The sequence below is a fragment of the Temnothorax americanus genome, unplaced genomic scaffold (genome assembly GCF_048541705.1).
Source record: "Temnothorax americanus isolate GAGA-0224 unplaced genomic scaffold, ASM4854170v1 Scaffold57, whole genome shotgun sequence".
In the NCBI taxonomy this organism is placed as follows: domain Eukaryota; kingdom Metazoa; phylum Arthropoda; class Insecta; order Hymenoptera; family Formicidae; genus Temnothorax; species Temnothorax americanus.
Window position 1 is genome coordinate 911,999 of NW_027509721.1, and position 21,744 is coordinate 933,742.

The 21,744-nt window shown below is 40.4% G+C and overlaps 2 protein-coding genes and 1 long non-coding RNA gene across 6 annotated transcripts in view; 1 reads left to right on the forward strand and 2 right to left on the reverse strand.

Annotated features, from left to right (window-relative positions):
• Window positions 1-6,985: 6,985 nt before the first annotated feature.
• On the reverse strand, window positions 6,986-8,440 carry LOC143904721 (uncharacterized). Its single transcript, XR_013259028.1, has 4 exons — window positions 8,217-8,440; window positions 7,861-7,996; window positions 7,510-7,775; window positions 6,986-7,416 (listed from the first exon to the last, which is right to left on the reverse strand). It is a non-coding gene; the product is annotated as an uncharacterized LOC143904721 (long non-coding RNA).
• A 341-nt stretch (window positions 8,441-8,781) lies between these two features.
• Window positions 8,782-11,842, forward strand: LOC143904745 (protein-lysine N-methyltransferase EEF2KMT). Its single transcript, XM_077419633.1, has 5 exons — window positions 8,782-9,013; window positions 9,097-9,240; window positions 9,982-10,170; window positions 10,345-10,840; window positions 11,522-11,842. The coding sequence occupies exons 1-5, from the start codon at window positions 8,921-8,923 to the stop codon at window positions 11,629-11,631; spliced, it is 1,032 nt and encodes a 343-aa protein (XP_077275759.1). The 5' UTR covers window positions 8,782-8,920; the 3' UTR covers window positions 11,632-11,842.
• The window catches only part of Mical-like (MICAL-like protein), an 80,849-nt gene continuing 70,831 nt past the window's right edge, over window positions 11,727-21,744 (reverse strand). For 2 of the 4 annotated variants that reach the window (XM_077419624.1, XM_077419623.1), the window contains exons 5-12: window positions 16,164-16,466; window positions 13,902-15,277; window positions 13,604-13,826; window positions 12,952-13,287; window positions 12,661-12,796; window positions 12,352-12,580; window positions 12,145-12,257; window positions 11,727-12,068 (exon numbers count right to left, since the gene is read on the reverse strand). In XM_077419624.1, the coding sequence (XP_077275750.1) occupies window positions 11,881-12,068; window positions 12,145-12,257; window positions 12,352-12,580; window positions 12,661-12,796; window positions 12,952-13,287; window positions 13,604-13,826; window positions 13,902-15,277; window positions 16,164-16,466 (2,904 nt within the window). In that variant the 3' untranslated portion in view covers window positions 11,727-11,880. Of the gene's footprint in view, window positions 12,069-12,144; window positions 12,258-12,351; window positions 12,581-12,660; window positions 12,797-12,951; window positions 13,288-13,603; window positions 13,827-13,901; window positions 15,278-16,163; window positions 16,467-20,487; window positions 20,542-21,744 lie in introns of all 4 variants that reach the window. The other 2 variants (XM_077419626.1, XM_077419625.1) reach the window with 2 other exon arrangements.

Below are 21,744 nucleotides of genomic sequence, written 5' to 3' on the forward strand. Positions count from 1 at the left end.
ATGAATCAGCGTTGGATGTGGAGTGAGTGATATGGGTGTGCGTGACTACGCGGACGGCGGATAATGCGGCTTATAAGTAGTATAGAATAAGTTTATTTATTTATTTAAAAATTTGAGCGGCTAGACAGCGCACGTTTTTTACAAGCCAAAATTATGTATTTATAAAATATTTTCATTTTGTACTGGACTTCTGTAATTCTTTGTGGCCCTTAAAAAAAGACACAGTAAATAACTTGTATTAAATATCTTGTCTTCCTTGTAATTTACAGTAAAATTTTTAACTTATAAATTGTTCTATATACTTCTTTCTAATTTGAACATTAAGATTTTTCCCTCGTGCAACAATATTTTGAGGCATGTTCTCTCTGTAATTGGCGCTCTACCTTAAGAGTATCATTTTTTTGTAATTAGGCAAGATCATTTGCGCGCGGACTCTCTCTTTTTGTAGGTACATAATTTGTGACGTGTATCCTGGGTTATAATTTTTCGGCAAATGGAATAAAGATCTACTAATGCTTAGATTTTTCCGAGAGTTTTCGAGATATAAAGATCTATCATTGTACTTAGCCCCGTTTTTTGCGGGTATATACTACCACTTTTTTTTCGGTAACAAAATCTCACTACATAGATGTATGGCGCCTTTTACTTTTTTCCAACGGTAATTTGTGCGGAACCCTCCCGCTTTTTGTGCGTCCTATTAGCATTGTATAAAACCGTATGGCCATCGATCAAGATTTGGCGGGTCTCTCCCTCTATTATACCATTCACCTACCCCCCCCCCCTTTCTCCGAGAGTTTAATTTCCGCCGCCGCCCCCCCCCACATCCCCAAGTCCCCTACCCCCTCCCGCACCCCCCCTCCCCCTAAGGCGCATCCCCCACCCCCGCCCCCCGCCACCGAGTACATCAAGCCCAGCTTATCTGCTTGCTTTCTCACATCCTCGCACTGGGCGGTAAACCAAACATGCAATACATATACACTATAATATGCGTGTACTGGCGCTCATTTACCTTTTTTTTAAAAAGGTAATTTTGTGCGGATATCACGCCTTTTTGTAGTGTTACGCATCTTAATCTTATAAACAATATATCTTATAATCTCATAAACCGTATATAATACAAGGTATGAAGCTAAAAGTGTTACGGACTATTATTTCTAAAGAAAACAAACAATTTAATATTTTGCTCAGTTTTTGAAAATATTAATCTGTAACCCTTTTAGTTGTACACCTTGTATATATTTTTCAATTTCAACATAAAACATAATCGCAATAAAGCATGATTAATGTTAATAAGTCGTTAACTGTAAAATTCTTTATTTATTTTTATTTGCGTGTCTTACTGAATGTTGTTCGCAACTGTATATGTACCGATATCTTCCAGGTATCGATATTTTTGATAATTATTTTTACGTCAGACATAATTTTAATTCATCCAATTTTTATATGTCTAAACATAATTTTTGTCCAATTATTATTATGTCTAGACATAATTTTAATTCAGCGATTTTATTATGTCATGACATAATTTTAATTCTGCCGCTAGGGAAATTTTAAGTCGATTTTTATAATCAAGCTTGAATTCAATGTTTAGGTGTCCCAGGTTGCCGATGACGAAGTCCACATAGCGCGTTCTATAGTTTTTGGTGTCCAGGTGTATTAATACCTTGAATTTGATGGCCACGTGTTCCAAGTTGCCGATGACGAGGTCCACATAGTGCGCTTCGTAGTTTTCGGTGTCTACATGTATTAATACCTCGAATTCGATATCTACGTGTCCTACATTGGGTGCGTTCAGCCGATACTTTGCTAGCCTAGCAATCGTGAGCAGTCGCTCGTTTTCGCTCGTTTCCTCTTTTTTGACTACTGGATTAAAGAGAGAAGAAACGAGCAAAACGAGCAACTGCTCACGATTGCTAAGCTAGCGGAGTATCGGCTGAACGCACCCATTCAGATTTAAAGTTATTAATACACCTAGACACCAAAAACTATGAAGCGCACTATGTGGACCTCGTCATCAGCAACCTGGGACACCTAAACATCAATTTCAAGGTATTAATACACGTAGACACCGAAAACTACGGAGCGCAATATGTGGACCTTGTCATCGGCAACCTGGGACACTTAGACATCAAATTCAACGTACGATTACACCTGGACACCGGAAACTATGAAGCGCACTATCTGGATCCCGTCATCGGCAACCTGGGATACGTGGACATCGAATTCAAAATATTAATACACGTAGACACCGAAAACTACGGAGCGCACTATGTGGACCTTGTCATCGGCAACCTGGGACACCTAGACATCAAATTCAACGTACAATTACACCTGGACACCGAAAACTATGAAGCGCACTATCTGGATCTCGTCATCGGCAACCTTGGGAAACGGGAAAATGAAATCAAAGTAATTATAAAACCTAAACACGGAAAACTAGGGAGCGCGATATATGGACCTCGTCATCGGCAACCTGGGATACGTGGATACTGAAAACTATGAAACGCATTATCTGGATCCTTGTCATCGGCAACCTGGGATACGTGAACATCGAATTCAAGGTATTAATACACGTAGACACCGAAAACTACGGAGCGCACTGTGTGGACCTCGTCATCGGCAACCTGGGACACGTAGACATCGCATTCAACGTATTATTACACCTGGACACCGAAAACTACGAAGCGCACTATGTGGACCTCGTCATCGGCAACCTGGGACACGTGGACATCGAATTCAAAGTATTAATACACGTAGACACCGAAAACTACGGAGCGCACTATGTGGACCTCGTCATCGGCAACCTGGGACACCTAGACATCGAATTCAACGTACGTTTACACCTGGACACCGAAAACTATGAAGCGCACTATCTGGATCCCGTCATCGGCAACCTGGGACACGTGAACATCGAATTCAAGGTATTAATACACGTAGACACCGAAAACTACGGAGCGCACTATGTGGACCTTGTCATCGGCAACCTGGGACACCTAGACATCGCATTCAACGTACGATTACACCTGGACACCGAAAACTATGAAGCGCACTATCTGGATCCCGTCATCGGCAACCTGGGACACGTGGACATCGAATTCAAGATATTAATACACGTAGACACCAAAAACTACGGAGCGCACTATGTGGACCTCGTCATCGGCAACCTGGGACACGTAGACATCGAATTCAACGTATTATTACACCTGGACACCGAAATCTATGAAGCGCATTATCTGGATCCCGTCATCGGCAACCTGGGACACGTGGACATCGAATTTAAGATATTAATACACGTAGACACCAAAAACTACGGAGCGCACTATGTGGACCTCGTCATCGGCAACCTGGGACACGTGGACATCGAATTCAAGGTATTAATACACGTAGACACCGAAAACTACGGAGCGCACTATGTGGACCTCGTCATCGGCAACCTGGGACACGTAGACATCGAATTCAACGTATTATTACACCTGGACACCGAAAACTATAAAGCGCACTATCTGGACCTCGTCATCGGCAACCTGGGATACATAGACATCAAATTCAAGCTTGATTCATAAGAATCGACTTAAAAATTCCCTAGCGGCATTTTCTGCCAAGCATAGAGAACCTTCTTTTCCGTTGACTCAATATTTATTATATATATACCTAATTTACCTAAATATAGAAATCTTCCTCCTGACCGATAAGTCTATCGACCTAATTTCGAAATACGCGCGCGATATCGAAACTGGCGATACCTGCGCCGCCAGCGTCGAAAAAGTGAAAGGGACGTTTCTCTGATAATCATAATAATATGAATGAGAGCGTTAGGAGGAGTATCTTAAAAATAAATTTACATATTTGTACTTTGCGTCGCAATATCTCCGCTCGTAAGGCACGTAGCGGAATATTATGAGAGAAACCCCCCCCCTAATTGGACCCCAAGCTATCGATCAAGCCTACTTAGAACTTGATCCGTTCACTCGTTATCGAGATCTCAACATCTCGGGTACTCGCAACCCGTCGCGTCGCGTAAAAGAGTCACGGTCGGTCTCGCTCCGCGTGTACTTGGCGCGAGACACTACCGTGTCTCTTGATTAAATTTGTTGTATTCAATAGATAAGCTGGAAAGATAAGCATATTAATAAAAATTGCAATGAATTAAGTGAACACAATTTTAAGAAATGAATAAAAATGTCTATTTGTCACTATACTGTTCCGCTTTTCCGCGCAAATTGTGCTTCATGTAATATAATAAGGAGAAACAAGCTCGCGGAACGAACGCGTCAAAATCCGTTGTCAACGCGGATACATCAGCTAGTATATACTCCATCAAATTTCGGAGCTGTCTAATCACATTGAAAAAGAAGGCTTTTACATACTTTGATTACTTTATTATTTTATAAAAGTGGCAGTATAATATTATAGATCCAAACATCATGTTGATGGTTATTATAAAGTATCTTATGCAAGCCAGGGTACATACAGGTATAACCAGAGAGAAACCTGAGAGCGGCCACCGGGATCATTCCGTTCCAGCGGACGTATACTGACATACATACACGATAATAGCGGATTCCGCTTTTCCGTTCAAACGTGCGGGACTCAACTCGCGGAAACGCGGAATCTAGTCACTATTCTGTTCCGCGCTTCCGTGTTTTCGCGTTTCCGCGTTTCCGCGCTCCATGTAATGGCACCCTTAAGCCTGATCTACAATGTGCTCTTTGCTTTCTGTTTTTTGCTCTTAACCTGTTTGCGACTATCCCGTATTTCGCAATTGCGTCGCGTAACGCGATGTTTTTTGTTCTCTGTCGCCTAAGATAAAAATTAACGAACTTCAGAAGAGACAAAAAACATCACGTTACGCGACGGAATTGCAAAATACGGGATAGTCGCAAAGAGGTTAAGAGCAAAAAACAGAAAGCAAAGAGCACATTGTAGATCAGCCTTTATTAAGGCCATTGCACACAAAATGCATAGAACATAGACATAACATAGCATAAGCATTTAGGGTCGACAGGAGTCACGGCCGAACTCCGAATTGATGTTGGAGACCTCGCGCGGTGACAATACAAAACTTCGTTTCAGTGTCGCCAACGTCGAGAAACTAACTTCTAGGTTTTATGTGTGAATACGCATACACATCATTGAACTGCTCACGCGGACGCACGGTAGAGAGACATATACCTCTATGAAGTTGGCCGGACAACTTCAACGTATTGAACTTTCATTAATTGGAATTGATTGGTGGTCGTTTGGTGGTCTTTGGTAGTCTAGTCCGATCGTTTGGTGGTTAGTCGTTTTCCTGTAAAATAAAAATAAAATTTCCGGTGTGATATTAGCCGGACAATTTTTATTTTTTAACCAATTTAACTTTTTTATAGCTCATTCGACGCGGAATCGTTTGGTGGTCACGAATATCCATCATAAAAACGTTTGGTGGTCAACCGTTTTCCCAGAAAATAGAAAAAAACGTATGCGCATAATGCCGGACATATCACCTCTATGCCACTAGTCGGAACAATTGTATTTATCACCCAAATTGACTTTGATAGGGCTCAATCGACGCGGAATCGTTTGGTGGTCACGAATATCGTAATTAAAACGTTTGGTGGTCAATGGTTTTCCTAAGAAATAGAAAAAACCGTACTCTCACGCCATAATATATATATATATATATATATATATATATATATATATATATATTATGACATATATATATGCTATAACACTTACATATAATATATTACAGAAATAAAACTTATTGTGAAATATTTTCGTATAATATAAAATAAAGTTTTATAACATAAAAAAAAGAACAAAAAACGGAGTGTTTAATCAACATTATTATCCATCTAATTTTTAAATACATCAGGCTCTCAATATTTGCTGCAAAATTTTAACAACAAAAGTACATGTGCACCGCAGGGGGTCGATTGTGTATCTTGAAACGAGGTGAAAATTACAAAAGTGAACAGATTTACTAGATTTCGACAAATGAAATTGTAGATTCTCTAGTGAATTTCCTCACTTTTGTAATTTTCACCTCGTTCTAAGATACAGAATCGACCCCCTGATATAAAATCATTTTGATAAATCATTCTAGTTTATTGTGGATTTTCTAAATACATCAGCAAAACACAAAATTCATCTAGGTTTTCATTTATGTCTTGCATGTATGTTGAGATACTGCACCTCTCTGGCCACCTTCTAATGCATAGAGCACACAGCGCAGATATCTTGCGCCTACGATTGAGTTTGTGCCTGCGCCCTTGCGCCGCGCTTTTACGCCTTGTCGTGTAGTAAGAGGGAAGAAGAGGAATAATCGACTCTGATTAGTGGATTTCCTTACGATTTACGTCTTACGTCTTCCATCGATTCGTGTGTCCGGGGCTTTAGGCCCGGTCTACAATGGATGTCGTAAGTCGGAGTCGTAAGAAATTGACTAATCACAATCTATTATTCTCCTTGCGGTCGCAGAATAATGAACTGTGATTGGTCAATTTCTTACGACTCCGACTTCCGACATCCATTGTAGACCGGGCCTTAGCATAAAGGTGCATTTTCACGTGCCGCTGAAACTGATCGTTTGAGCGACAAAAATGATCACGTGACGACTTTTGTCGCTGAATTAAACAGCGATAATTTTTGTACATGAAAAGGGTAGCAGGGCGACAGAATTGAAAGTTGAGAGACAGATTTTGCGTCGTTTGTGTAATCAGTTAAAAACAAATTTTGCACTATTTGTGTAACCAGTTATATTAACTTATATATTACGCGATGGCTTCTAGAAAACAAAAATATTACAATTGGCTACTAAATTGTAATCGTATGATTCAAGAAAGTGAAATAAAATATAACAATGATATTATTTTTGCCATTACTTTGCTGTTGACAAATCAAACTAAAAAAAGATATTATTCTAAAAAAAAGTTTTGGGTTGCACCGCTGTTTCAAAATCGTAACGAGCATGGCTTTTATAAAGCTACCTTACCATATATAAGATTAGAAAGTGCAAGATTTATTAATTACTTTCGCATGTCATCAACACAATTGGAAGATTTGTTACAAATTATTGCACTAAACTCCAGAAGCAGACATTTATAAGAGAGCCTGTCAGTGCTGAAGAACGTTTGTGTTTAACTTTAAGGTTTGTTTTATTACATTTTTTAAATAAACAAAAAATATAAAAGCGACATATATAGACAACTGATTATATGGATAATTTAAAATTTATTACTAACACACTATTGTCTTTTATTTATAGATATTTGGCTTCTGGCGACTCAATGATATCAATATAGTGCTGCCACTTGCTTTTCTTAGTAGGTCTTTCCGATCCACTTGCTAATGATTCAGTGTTGATGATTCTTCTATATGCATCATGTAATGACTTGAATTTTGCTTTTGCTTCAGTTTCTGATAATTTTCCTAGAAAATCATTTTATTAATAGATTTATATTTAAGAGTTGCATACTGTTCTTGTAATAATTTTGTTATTCATTGAATATATACTTTGCTTACCATTCAAAGCTTCGGAGACTTCTTTCCACAATTGTGCAATAGCTTTTTTACTACGAAGTGGTAGCTCAATTTGTGGATTCCACAAAGGTTCGCGTGCATGTACTTCAAAAATTAGTTGCTCTTCCAGTTCAAGCAATTTCTGTTTTTCATCGACATTCAATTTCTTTCTTATATTTTTTCTTTTATTGTTAGTATTGATGATGGGTTTTCTTGAACTGTTAGCTCTTGATTATTAATTAAACTTCGTCGTAATATACTTCCATCTTCTACAAATTGTAACAAATAAAATATTATTTTTAAATATTATTTTAAAACAGATAATAGATATTAATTTATATTACTTTCACATACCACACACGGGATAAAAATAACAAGTATTCTCATCCATAAAATATTCAGTATACCCTTGAAGGCACTCGTGTTTTGTGACGTTATCTGCTTCGCATATAACCTCACATAGTCCACATGTCATGACTGGCACCAATGTCTATAGCATTAAAATACATTTACACTTCATAATTATACATATATGTTTAGAAATATTGACTTTTTTTGGTTACGTTTTAAAGATGTAAATGGCTTTATTATTTTATTTTAAAACAAAATATTCACATAACATATATCTATTACAAGTTATTTCAATCAAGCACAATTGTTTCTTTTAAACACCATTATAAAAATAGCTTGTTTTATGTATATATACTTACTTCTTCATGTTCATTTTCCTCGAATGAATTCATCTTTGCATATTTGTGGTTATGTTTTCTTTAGTATACACGCTGTATACACGACACTATCGACTATCAACTGCTCAACTGCGTTTGAGCAGTAAATGCTTTGTAGTTGAACTGATTCAAACTACAAAATTGTTGGCGCTGGAATACGAGCGACAAATTTGTCGCTTCAATCGCTTGTTTTAGCGGCACGTGAAATTGCGCCTTAAAGCTGAGTTTCCACTGAGCGCGTCACGCGTCGCGTCGTCCGAGTTGAATCAATCAAAACATCCCATTTCGATCCCGTCACAAGAATGTAATGAAATGGGATGTTTTGATTGGTTAACTTGTGACGACGCGACGCGTGACGCGCTCAGTAGAAACTCAGCCTATGCGTCGTAAACGCTCGCAAACGTAGTATGTGTTCCTGGACACACGAATCGACGGAAGACGTAAGACGTAAATCGTAAGGAAATCCACTAATCAGAGTCGACTATTCCCCTCTTTTTCCCTCTTAAAGAGGGGAATAGTCGACTCTGATTGGTGGATTTCCTTACAATTTACGTCTTACGTCTTCCGTCGATTCGTGTGTGAAGGCCTTTTCCCCGCTTTATTCAGTATAACCTAAACAGAGAAATGTGTACATATGCCTACCAGCTGCCTTTAAACTTCTTTTTAAGTCAAACTCAGTCAAACTGATGGATAGCGACATGAATCTTGATATTGATGTCGTAAATCATTTAACAAAGCAATTTCTTTGCTGTGCTGCATTAATTAAAATGGATTTTACGGTACATATATCACTACCTGTTATCATATTTCACTATTTGTGAGTGCATAATATAGTTTAACAATATATAGAAATGTTTTGCAGGTATTGGGCGCATTGGATAATTGTGGTTTCGATTTAGATGTCCAAAAGCAAATTTTGGATAATACGATAAATAACAACTTGATTAAGCGATATCCGATAAAAACCTCATACCAGAAATCATTTTTGAAATTACTTATGCAAGAGGTATTATTTTTAAAATATACAGGGTATTTTCGGGTCAAACGGTCAAGCTTGAAGTATAAGTTTAGGGTCTCAAAACAAGAAAGAAGGAGGTATGCTTGCAAACACTTTATTCAAGTGATACTGACTTCTGAAGTTACAGGATTAGGAATGAATAATTTCGAAATAATATAAATTTATCCTTTTTACTGCTAAACAGTAATCAAAATTAAAACAATTTTTCTTTTTACTGCTTTACAGTAATCAAAATTAATTCTTAAATATTTTGTTCAAAATGATGCCTTCTAGTCTGGACACAATTGTCTATCACTTTGTATCTATCGATGAGAGACCAAGTTCTTTGCATGCCTGCACTATCTTCCGTTTTAAATTGAAGGTTATTAACAGGTATTTTATACACTTTTTGTTGAGAACACTCGACTCGAAAAATCTATTGATGTTAAATTATTTTGAACAAGATATATATATATATATTTATTACTTAAATTTTGACTACCGTAAAGCAGTAAAGAGGATAAACTATTATTTTGATATTATTTATTCATAATAGTTCTGTAACTTCAGAAGTCAATACCTCTTGAACGAAGCGTTTATGAGCATACCTCCAGAAGAAGTTTTCTTGTTTTGAGATCTTAAATTCATATTACAAGTTTGGCCGTTTAACTCGGGAACATTTTGTATAACTTGTTTTCGCACATCAAGACACACACAAAACTATTTTCTCTTATTATTACACACATGTAGATAGAGGAAGACGGTAATGAGATTCACGATGATTTATATGCAGCGTATTGTAGATTAATATCATTGCCAGATGAAGAATCTGTGCATTATCGTCATTTTTTAGTAGAAAATGGAACGCTGAGTTGCATTACGTTAAAGGAAAGCATAAATTTGATCTCTGAAGGAACTACAGGCTTATGTAGCTGGCAGGTACTTATTTTCTAGAATTTTTCTCTATGGTCTCTCTCTCTCTCTCTCTCTCTCTCTCTCTCTCCCCCTCCTCCCCCCTCTCTTTCTCTCTTTCTCTTGACATTGTTCAAATTGCTTGAGGAATATTCTAAAGAATTATTCAAGTCAAGTATTTACATCAGCTGCAACCAACAGGGTGCTGTAGTGTTGAGTCAATGGTGTGCAGAAAACAAAGGACAATTTTTTGGAAAAAATGTATTGGAACTTGGCTGTGGAGTTGGATTGACTGGTATGAGCGTAATTAGTGTATGTTCTCCGAAGCAATACGTTTTCTCCGATTGCCATCCAACAGTATTAGGCATGCTGTGCGAGAATGTAAAACTCAATTTCTTATTGAATGAACGATGCAAATTATTGAAGACATCTGAAACGTCAAGACTAAAGTTGCAATTAAAATACGAGCAAATCGACATTCAAGTAATAGATTTGAAATGGGAGGATACTGATAAATATATATCGGAAGGTTCGTCACAGCCCGACATAATTATTGCCGCCGATATTCTGTACGAGAACAACTCGTTTGGTTCATTAACATCAGGATTAAGGCACTTTTTAACGTCAAGCAATTTCGCTATTATTGCAGCAATAATTCGTAATGAAGACACTATTTCACAATTTTTGGAGCTTCTAGGTATTTTTTTCATTGTATTTTACATTTGACAATTAAGGTTCCCTGGGCTCTTTCCCGACATCTCATGAGATGTGACGTCAGAAGCGAGAAATGTTGAGAATTGACACGTTGAAATTAATTCTTGCGTAGTATTTCCAAATAAAAAGATATTTGCTTAAAATAATACTACAGATCACTTCGGCACACTTCGAAAATACTCCGGGTTGAAGTTAAGTCTACCTCTTTCCCTTGACAGTTAGGCCCCTTGCACAATAGGCGATGGCGACAGCGACAAAGGTATAGCTTTGTCGGCAACCTTGTCGCTATTGCTATCGCTATCGCCTATTGTGCAAGGGGCTTTAATAATCAGCCGTAAAACGAATGTGATATGATGCAGGCTTGTGCGCAGGCGCATGACTAGATTTTGTATTACATTCATTTTACGGCTGTTTATTAACTGTCAAGGGAAAAGGGTAGAGTTAAGTAACTTCAACTCGGAGTATTTTCGAAGTGATCTGTAGTGTTATTTTAAGCAAATATCTTTTTATTTGGAAATACTACGCAAGAATTTTCAACGTGTCATTTCTCGCTTCTGACGTCACATTTCAACATGGCCGCGACGAGTACCCAGGAGCCTTAAACTGAGAACTTCATAGGAAAAAAAATTCAAAAGCCAAAAAATTGAGTTTTTTTTCGTTTTAGGAAATTATGATCTCGCTTCTGAAGAATGTAGTCTACTAAAATGGACTATGCCGACGATACAATCGATTGACGCGCCCGTTCGAATATTGAAGATTTTTCAGAAGACTTGATATTAAATTTTATTTTGATACTGCTAATTATAATACTTATAAATTATGCAAGCATTTATCTAATTATAGATAATTTAATTAGGAAACAATTAGGCTAGGAGCAATTAAACGGCGATTTTATTAATAATCTTAGCATAAATTCTTATATATATATATAAATAACAAAGTGTTAAAAATATATATAAAAGTATTAAATATGAAATATTTTATATATCTATCGTATTCTTTAACTGTTAACACTATCGCAACTCAAAACCATTTTCTCTTGCTATGGCGTTTGAGTTTCACCTCAGTCTCATCCACATCCTTGTCGGCATCCTTTTTCATGGCCTTTTTTAACTTCTTTTCTTTTACTTTCTCCTTCGTTTTTCCCTTTTTCGTCTTCCCTGCATTAGAAGAATCATTGTCTTTGTCTGATAGCTCGTTCTTGTTCCTCGCTGAAAGACAAATGCCAATTCAAGTGAGAGTTTACATCGTATTTTACATTAATATATTTATCATCACGTTGTTTACCAGCAAATAAACCCATATGTTTATTTATGCTTCTATCCTCTTCTACCTCTCTTCGACGATCCATCTCTAAGCATTCGACAATTTCATTTCTTCTCTCTACAATCTCTACTAACCTAGAAAAAAAGAAAAGCGTTTACATTATACATTCTCACGCTACATTAATATTTAAAATATTTATTTCATAAAATATTTTTTTCTTAAAATTACCTTTGTATCAATGCTTCTTCCCTCTGTTTATCAGAGTCCGTTTTAGTAGCTTCTGGTTGGCACATAAGACATCGTATTTGATATTCCACTTCAACGTGTTCTTCCTCTAATCTTTGTTGCCTCCGTAGTAACATTAATTCGGCCTGTCTTCTGAATAATTCATTTTTTTCGTTCACTAATGCGAACAACTCTAAAACCAATTCCTCCACGTCCGTACCAAGCGACGAATCTGTCAACAATTAAACAGATTAATTGTAAATTATACATCTTTATAATACGTTATTCGTATTTATCGTATGCGTTCCTTACCGTCTGCTCTAGGTCCAGATTCGCATTTATCTCGTATCAACTGTTCCAATCGCACACCTTGTCTTTCTAAGCCTTGCTGTTGCAATTCTATCTCATCTAGTTCTAATTTCACATCTTTCATAGATATCACTTTAATCTGCAATTAAAAACGATGTAGTCTCATTTCTTATTTATGTACCCTTAAAATGTATTTTATCAGAAATTTGAATCTTAATGTCCAAAAATTTACGCGAAAAAATCTGCATGAAGTTCATGTAACAAACACGTTTTATACTGAAAGATAAGATCTACCTTTCTCCTATGCGGAATTGGTCGCGGTGGGGCGGGTCCCTTTTTCCTCTTCCACTTTCCTTGCACGCTTTTATCGGTGTAAGATGTGTAGGAGGAACTGTCGGTGCACGAAACGGTACTCAAACTCTGTCTATTTCGATTCGCCTCGTCTTTGTTTGTCTTTTGATCTTCCCACATGTTCAAGTTACGATCATCGCCACCAAGCTTGATTATGGGAGACTCATCAAAACTTAACGCGCTGCCGATCGATATATTGCAAGGTGTGCTGGTTGGCATTGGCGGTGGAGGAGCCGGTTTGGTTTTTCGAGCTCGTGGTGTTGTGCGAAGCGATGAGTCCTTTATTGCGAGAGGGAATCAAACAATAAATACTTTTTTCCCTAAATTTACATATATAATTTACATATATAATGTATTATAACATGTAATACACACACACATATATATATATATATATATATGTGTGTGTGTGTGTGTGTGTGTGTGTGTGTGTGTGTGTGTGTGTGTGTGTGTGTGTGTGTGGTGTGTGTGTGTGTGTGTGTGTGTGTGTGTGTGTGTACATAACAAATTTTTTCAGTGTCAAATAGATTATGAACTAATTATAAGATATAAAAAAATCAACTAAATTGAAAAAACGATATATCTCAAGACTTACATGATACGGTAATGTACTGTTAGATGATTTGAGTATAGGCGACTCGCGCTGCTCAGATGGAAACAATTCTTTCGCGACCGGTGGCTGCGGCGCAGGTTTTTTCTTCCTGTATGTCCCACCGGGAGTTGTAGTTGATTCGGAGCTAGTTAAGGAGCTATTAGATGCGTACACGCCTCCACGATCCAAATCGACTCTCCGTGGTATACCTACCTCGGGAGTGGTCCTGTTCGTATAACAATAAAAAGAGATTATTAACGTAATACTCTTGCACATAGTATTGCTAGAATAAAGTGCGTACTTGATAGTACGCGGTTTCGGTACAGGCACATTTCCAGGCGGCGTTCTGTCTCGCCTTTCCTCGTCACTACCGTGCTCCTCTTCTTCGTCACTCCAAAATGGATTAAGATTGATTTGCGGCGCAGCCAGGACCCGCTTGGTCACGGACATTCCCCGATTTTCCGGTTTATTCCTCGCCGCTGGTTTGGGTGGTTCTAATTCCTCGACGTCCTCGTCCTCGCTGTCGAATGGATTAGTCGACACTTTGTTATTCCCAGAGCTGTTTATCAAAGTCGGCGGTTTGCCCTCCACGGCGTTGTCTTCCTCGTCACTCTTGAAAGGATTCAGGTCTTCCGGATAACCCTCGTTGCCACTTAAATTGATGCCTTTCGCGGTTAGCACGCTGCTTCCCATGGCACTTTCCTCAATGTAATGCTCCTCATCCATCTTATTGTCTTTGATTCGTTCGTGCTCGACCTTCGCGAAGCTCTCCTTTCGTCTTTCGATACTTCTGACTTTCGAACTATTCTCAAGATGCTCACCTTTATCGAGATTTTCTCCGTTATTCACCTGTACGACATCCTTTGAGAAATTCTCTTCGTTTCTCTCGCTACTTGTAATCTTCGAGTTTTCTTCTCGCTGTATGCCGACATTCTCGAAGCTGTTTTTACATTTATCAGTATTTTTAGTTATCGAATCTTCCTCGAGTCTCTTTTCCGGATGTTCCTCCTCATTTACCGGAAGATCATCCGGAGACAGGTCCCAGGAGTCGCTCTGAACCATTGTGACATCCTGAGTCACAGCATTTCTTTTCTTGCTTTGATCCGTCCTATCAACGTGATTCCTGAGCCGCACGTTGTCCTGAGCCTCGAACATTTGGAGTCTCTTCTGAACCAACGACAGTCTCGTTTCGGGATTGGCTCGTTTACCGGCGCATCCTGGCGACTCTTTGGTATCCTCCTCTCTTCTTTTCCTACCTATGTCATGAAATGAAATGGCAGTCGATCGCTGATCCTCGTCGCTCGTAATGTCTAAGCTATTTAACGCGCTATGTACATCATATCGCTCAACGTTGAACTCTTCCACATCTGGAAAATTCGTTACAGAGCGAGATTTCTCCTCCTCATCATTATTACCACCATCGTCAACATCAATAGTGTCATCATATTCATCATCATCATCATTCTCCTCCTCCTCCTCCTCCTCCTCGTTCTCGTCGTCGTCTGGGAATGCCGAGCCGACCATGCTCTTCGTTTCCTCGTGATCTGAGTCAATTTTGATGTTCTTCGCGGCATATTCATCAAGCTTCTCGGAAAGAAGATGGCTGGTCATAAAACTCTTGCGCATCTGTGACGTATGGGAGATCAAATCGGGCACTGCTGCGTTCTCCAAGACACCCTGCGCACACAACGAAGTTTCGTCAATCGACTTTTCCTCAGGGCAAATACTTACCTTAGAACATATATATATGTATATATATACATACATATATATACATATATATATATATATATATATATATATGTATGTAACTCGAAGGGGAATTGTTTATACCATACCTCCCGTGGAACGAGCCTGTGTCTGCCTATGTCCAACAGGTCCAACACTGCGCTGACTGCGCGAGAGAGAAGTCCTAATCGCCCGCAATGCGCATACGCAGAAGCGCCATCTTAACCCTTCTCTTGCCAAACAAATAGGTAACCATGGCAACGACGATATCTGCGTATGCGCACTACAGACGCTTAGGACTCATCACCTTTCTCACTGCACGATGTTGGACACAGATTCGGCACTCAAATTTCCCCTTCCATTTATATGGGCCGGTATCACAGTCTCCAATTAACGTGATTCTCCGATTAAACTCACTCTGCATCTCTTTCTAACTATCCCCCTAGAAAGAGACGAAGAGTGAGTTTAATCGGAGAATCTAGGGAGAATTACGTTAATCGGAGACTGTGATACCGGCCCTTATATATTCTAAGGCGAATACCTACTCGGATTTAACCCTTAATATGTATACGTTTTTTCGGTACCTTCTAAGTGCATACATGGGTCTGTCACGTTCAATGATATTTTTTTCTACCTTAAAGTACTTTAAAAAATTTATGAAACATCTGTCTACATTGTAGTTGATGATTTTATAGTCATTTTGATGAACGTCGTTTATTTAATATTTTCTGACAGGCTTGCAAGTTTTACTGTTTCGAGCAGATATCTTTGACTCGGACGCCGTAAACCCACGTATGCACCTTAAGGGTTAAAACTCAAAAACGCGAAAACTTACCTTTCTCTCCGTTTTCTCTTCGTCGAAGAGCGGCCTCGGTTCATTCCTCTCCCTTTCCATGCCAGACATCGCCGAATTGTTACGCACGCTGTCGGTCTCCTCTTCGTCCGGACACGTCTCGCAGCAGTACTCGCCCTCTTCGGTCTCGTAGTAGTTGCCCGGCGTCAGCTGGTTGCCGCAGCGGGCGCACCGGAAGCAGGTACGGTGATAAGGAGCGCGCGCTATCAGCAGCTTCTCCGCCAGGAAGACCGGCAGCCCGCATGCGGCGCATGGATCCCTCCGCATCCCCAAACGCGACCCCACCTGCGTTATCAGGTCCAACATATCGTCGGGGCTACCGTCATTATTCTTTTATTTTCTAGCGCAGTAGTAGCAAATAAAGTGCACGCGATTTTATGCAAACGCCTACCATCACCGCCGCCACCATTACCGGTTATTTTATCGGAAACTTGATCACTCTCCAAATTAGTTTTCGCATACGCTCAGCAGTTAGTCCGAAATCGAAGCGATTCTCATAAATCGTTAAAAGGCATTGAATTTTTATATGGCGCGAAATTCTACGACGTTATCACTTCATTGCGGAAATCACTTTTCCCCTTTCGGTACGGAAAAGCGTACAGCCGCGGAGATAAATATGGCAAATTGTAGGTCGCGCATTTGTAACAAGCCATTGGATATCGAGCTACTCGTGTATCGGCCTTTTACACAGCTAGCGAATTTCCACAATAGCGGTCGGCCATACATTTCTCTCATATTATCGTGGTATGTATCTAGTGTCCGGTGAATCCAATAATGCATCGAATCGGTGTGACTTCTATACAGAACGCGCGGGTACGGATGGTTACGTGGTAGGTATATCATGCGACCGTAATAATGAGAACGTTCGCTTCGCGACCGACCAGGATAAGAAAAGAATGGGCATCACGTTGAATCTTTGTCGCGGAAAAATGAAATGCACATTATTCGTCGGGACTGGGATTGAAAGGGATGGCGATTGCGTGTCGAATATTCTTTCTAGAATTCCCTTTTGAACTTTCAAAGTATTGACGTAAGGACGTAGAAAGCTCGGCGAAATTTCTTTGTGCTCTCGCGGTCTAGTAACATTCGGCGGTGCGTTGAAAAATTTTACGATATTCCAATATTACGGACGTTTTATCGAGCATTATTCCGACATTACTTGACAGAAAAATTTATTCGATATATAACGTAAATTCGTAAAAGACCTAAAGAGATCCCTCTCTTCCTCCCTCTTTGAAATGTAGAATTTGTGAATAACAATTTTTATCAACGATTATTTATTACGCACCGTATGTAAATGAGATTCATGTTGAAGGAAAACTGATTTAATTAAAAAGCGATGAATAATAATCAGTACATATCGTCTGAGCATCTTTCGTCACATCATCCAGCCGGGAGGACTTAAGGCCGTGGCACATAGAAAAACTTAAGCAGTAAAACTCAAGCAGTAAGCAAATCAGGCAATCACAGTGAAGAACTTAAGGCACGGCCCTAATCGGTAGCGAATCCATACCGCTGATTTCTTACTGCTTAAGTTTTTCTATGTGCCAAGGCCCTAAGTCCATACGCTAATCCTTCTCGCTGAAAAATTGCATGGATGATAGGTTGCTAACCGCAAGATCGATCCCCCATTAAATTTTCATCGACACCCCTGCGCATGAGTTTTCCATAGGCGGTTTAAATAAAGCGGCGATCGATCGCGAGTTAGTACAAAAAAAAGGATTTGCTTCGCGATTTCCATCGCGAATGTTTTCTTTTCACGCGTTTAAATAAACATTGCGTTATCGCGGGCATATCAATTACTAATAAACCCATTATTAAACGTAGTGTTATCGCAAGCGTAAGTATTCACCGAGAATCGATTAATTTTTTTATGTAACACGTGCATGGAAAGTGGCCCATTGCGCACGCTACGCGTGCGTGATAGACCACTTTCCACGCACTTGCAACATAAAATAGGGTGTGCAAGTCGGTCACCGCACCCGGGAATTTTCATCTTACAGCACTTGTTGCACAAATAACTATTGCCGCGTTCGTAACGAAATTACTCACGGCTAATTAAACGGATCCGTGTCGAAAATGCTGCGCGTTTCGCATCGATGATTTCGCAAGAACGCAAACATTGCCTCCGAGCATCCGAGTATCGATTTTCGCGCGGCATTAAACGTACGATTAATTAATTTGATCGGCGATAAGTGCGACGTTATCCAGCTTTGCTCCTCGCCGCGCCGTTGCGACACTATCGACGACACGTAGCTCGTGACCCCACTGAAAATCCGGACATTTTCTCAGACAGCACCGTGTCTAAAATCGAGACGTAAGACGTCTTATATGATGTCTAAAAGACGTCTTTAAGATGTCTTATGTCATGTCCCGCTTTTGGATATGTGTGCTGTCTTGAGTCGTTATATTTCTAACAGCATTAATATCCTGTCTATCTATAGAGTATACTAAGGACGTCTTAATATACTGAGAACATTCTTATAATATCTTACAATTTACGATATCCTCTGAACGATATTCTCAGAATGTACAATACATTTGGTGTTAGGGATATTCTTCGTCGCACCTCTCTGCATGCCTCGAGTTTTTTACGCGCCGTGTACGCCGTAGAATTACCGTGCGTGAGAATTAATCTCAGTTAATTAATGCCTTTTGTTTCCGACGTTGTTTGTTTTCGACAGAAAGAAATCAAGAGCGAATTTTCGACGTTCTCTTACCGTATACCTTCGTAATCCCTCGTGCGACGGGAAACGACACAGCGACGGTACGATTCGACTGCGTGGAACTCGCGGTAGAGAGGCTGCTGACCGACCGCACGTCCGATTTTCTATTGCGTGAGCGAGCGAGCGAGCGAGCGAACGCGTGCGTGCGTGCGTGCGTGCGTGTGCATGCATTGAGTACACGCAACGAGTGGCAATGACATATAAATAGAACGTCGCGCTCCAGCGAGTCGCCGCTCATGATTAATTACCTTCCTCGGCGTTTGTGGGGCTTTGTAACGTATAGATTTTGTAAATGAGGCAAATATAATCGTTGACGAGGTAGTCGAGCGTTCGGCGCGCAAGAGTCATGGGACGCGAGGTCTTCTCCACACGGCATACGCGTTCTCGTCCCGAAATACCGCGGACGTTCCCGGATGATCGTTTCCGGTGTCGGAATTCATCGGTCGAGGCTCACGATCGCGGACCACTCTTTAGCAAGGCTGCGACGAGACGTTTGAAATAGCGCGAAACGTCGCTGGCGGCGGATTGATGGTGATCGATTGTTTTCCGAATCGATTCTCAGACAGCATGTCCAAAATCAGGACATAAGACGTTTTAAAGACATCTTTAAGACGTTTTAATGACATCTTTAAAGCCCCATCTACATCGTAACGCTTTAATCGTGGTCATAAGAAAAGAAGCTATCGTAAGCATTGTGTGTACACATAAAATCGCAATGCGTTATAAGTTGTGTCGCACAACACCAAATAGCGAAACAGAATGTCAGGAACTAAAAGTAGAGCTGTTACGACGAGCGTTACGATTAACCTTACGATAGATGTAGATTGGACCTTAAGACGTCTTACGTGCTTATTTTGAATATGGTGCTGTCTGGGTTCTTTCGGCTAGTAGCCAAAATGCGAGAATGCAACGCGCCAAGACACGGGTTTATTCTGACAGCGATGGGAGAGTCTCCGGTCGCGGGGAACGTGACGGAACTTCCGTGACAACGATTCGTATCTGCAACTCGTTGAAATTCGCAATGCTCTTGCGCTTCTCCCCGCGGCAAAGTCCGCGCCGCATGAATTTGTTCTCCAGCTGGAAGGAAGCGCAAACAGATCCGGCGACTGGACGAGACAACGACCCGCGTCTACGCATATATTGTAAAATAAAATAAAAAAATGTAAAATGTACGGTGAATAACGCCACTGTCGTCAGTGTCGTTAGCTAGCATGACACGAGGAAACGTGACAGTTTCTACGAGTAGTAATATAAAACATTCCGGCTGTCCCATGCAGAACCGAGTCAAGTCTAGAGCCTGCGTGAGCTTCGCAAACCTTAATGCTTCTTTTTCTTCCGCCTCATTTTGGAATCCGGCCTAACCGCGCGCTACTTCCACGTACCTCTACGTACTTTTTCCGTTATCAATGAAAAAAAAATAGTTGGGTATAAATCTCCCGTCTCTTCCGAATCACACCATGTGTTATCAAATGGTCGCGCTGTACGTGTGCATGTGTGTGTGTTGGAGCATGCTAGCATGCAGTTACCCAACAACGATCAACCATAGGCAAGCAAAACAAATAACGACAAAGCGAAATTACCTTCTAGCAGAATATTTCAGGTTTATATTGCCCCATTAAGTCCAAGCTTTCCTCCTGGAGAACAAAAATAAACGATAAGAGATGGGATTGACACACAGGCGTTTCAGTGCGAGAACGAGCGACAGTTTCCCCGGGGAACTTTGACTCAACACCGCGGGTCGGTTCACGGACAAGACATATACTTACGCTGCGGGCGTTCGCTTCGGTTAATTTTATTTTATTTCACCCCGCGCCGCGCTTTGGAATAATCCGCCGAGCGGTTTTTAGAGAAAACTCGATTTTTTTTCGTTCCACGCCAACTAGATGATCCGCTCGTTGTCTTGCATAAGCGTACCAGTCTGTGGGTTTGCCGCGTGACTCACGCGTGTCGGCTTTAACTATGGCGAGCAGTTATGTGAACCATATGAATGAAACTCGACCCACGCGAAAATGGATACGTCACGTCTCGTTCCTCCGTTCCTTTTTGACGAACCGGGTCGTAAAACCGAATATCACGATTCGTTAAAACGATTGTTCCTCGCTTCGATCTTTCGGGGGGCAATTTTGCGGATCAACCGTGGCGGACTGACCGACGGATTCTCGAGCGAGGAAATTGCGTGGCGCGTGGGTCGAGCTTCGACATGAAAGCGAACGGACGAAGCCCGCGATAAGAGTAATTAATGCGAACTCGATATACACGGAAACGTGTATATCTCAGAAACTTAACCGGAGTTTCGTAATACGGCAATAACGTCGCGCTATTACTTTTATACCCGACCCGTTCGCCAACACGCCAACTTTGCCTTAACGCGCCGTAACGCTGGTCTCGTCGTCTTGTCATCGGAATTGTCACAACTCCGTAACAGAATCTGACCTACGTTAGCGTGACTTCTACTTCGAACCAGTCGAGTAACATTTTCCAAGTCCTGGTAAGACTCTCCTACTGAGACACGCTGTTCCGCGGAGTTGGGCGGCTGTTCGAAAATAACGTCGGGAACACTGCCGGCTGTCGATGGAACCTTGAAGAAATTCGCGAGCAAATTACGCCTCGTTTCGGAACAACGGTAACTTCTTACTCACGACTATCTCGACCCAGACAGATTCGCTCGCGTGCTTGTACGAGGCGCAAGGGTTTCAGGGGAAGGAAAGCGGAGTAGATAACGATCGGTGTTACTGGAGGTACAACGTAAGAATTGGACGGACATTTCTTTGTAATCCCGTTTTCCCGCAGTTCACTTGACCGAAATTCTCCGACACGCGATACTTGTCTCTCTTTCG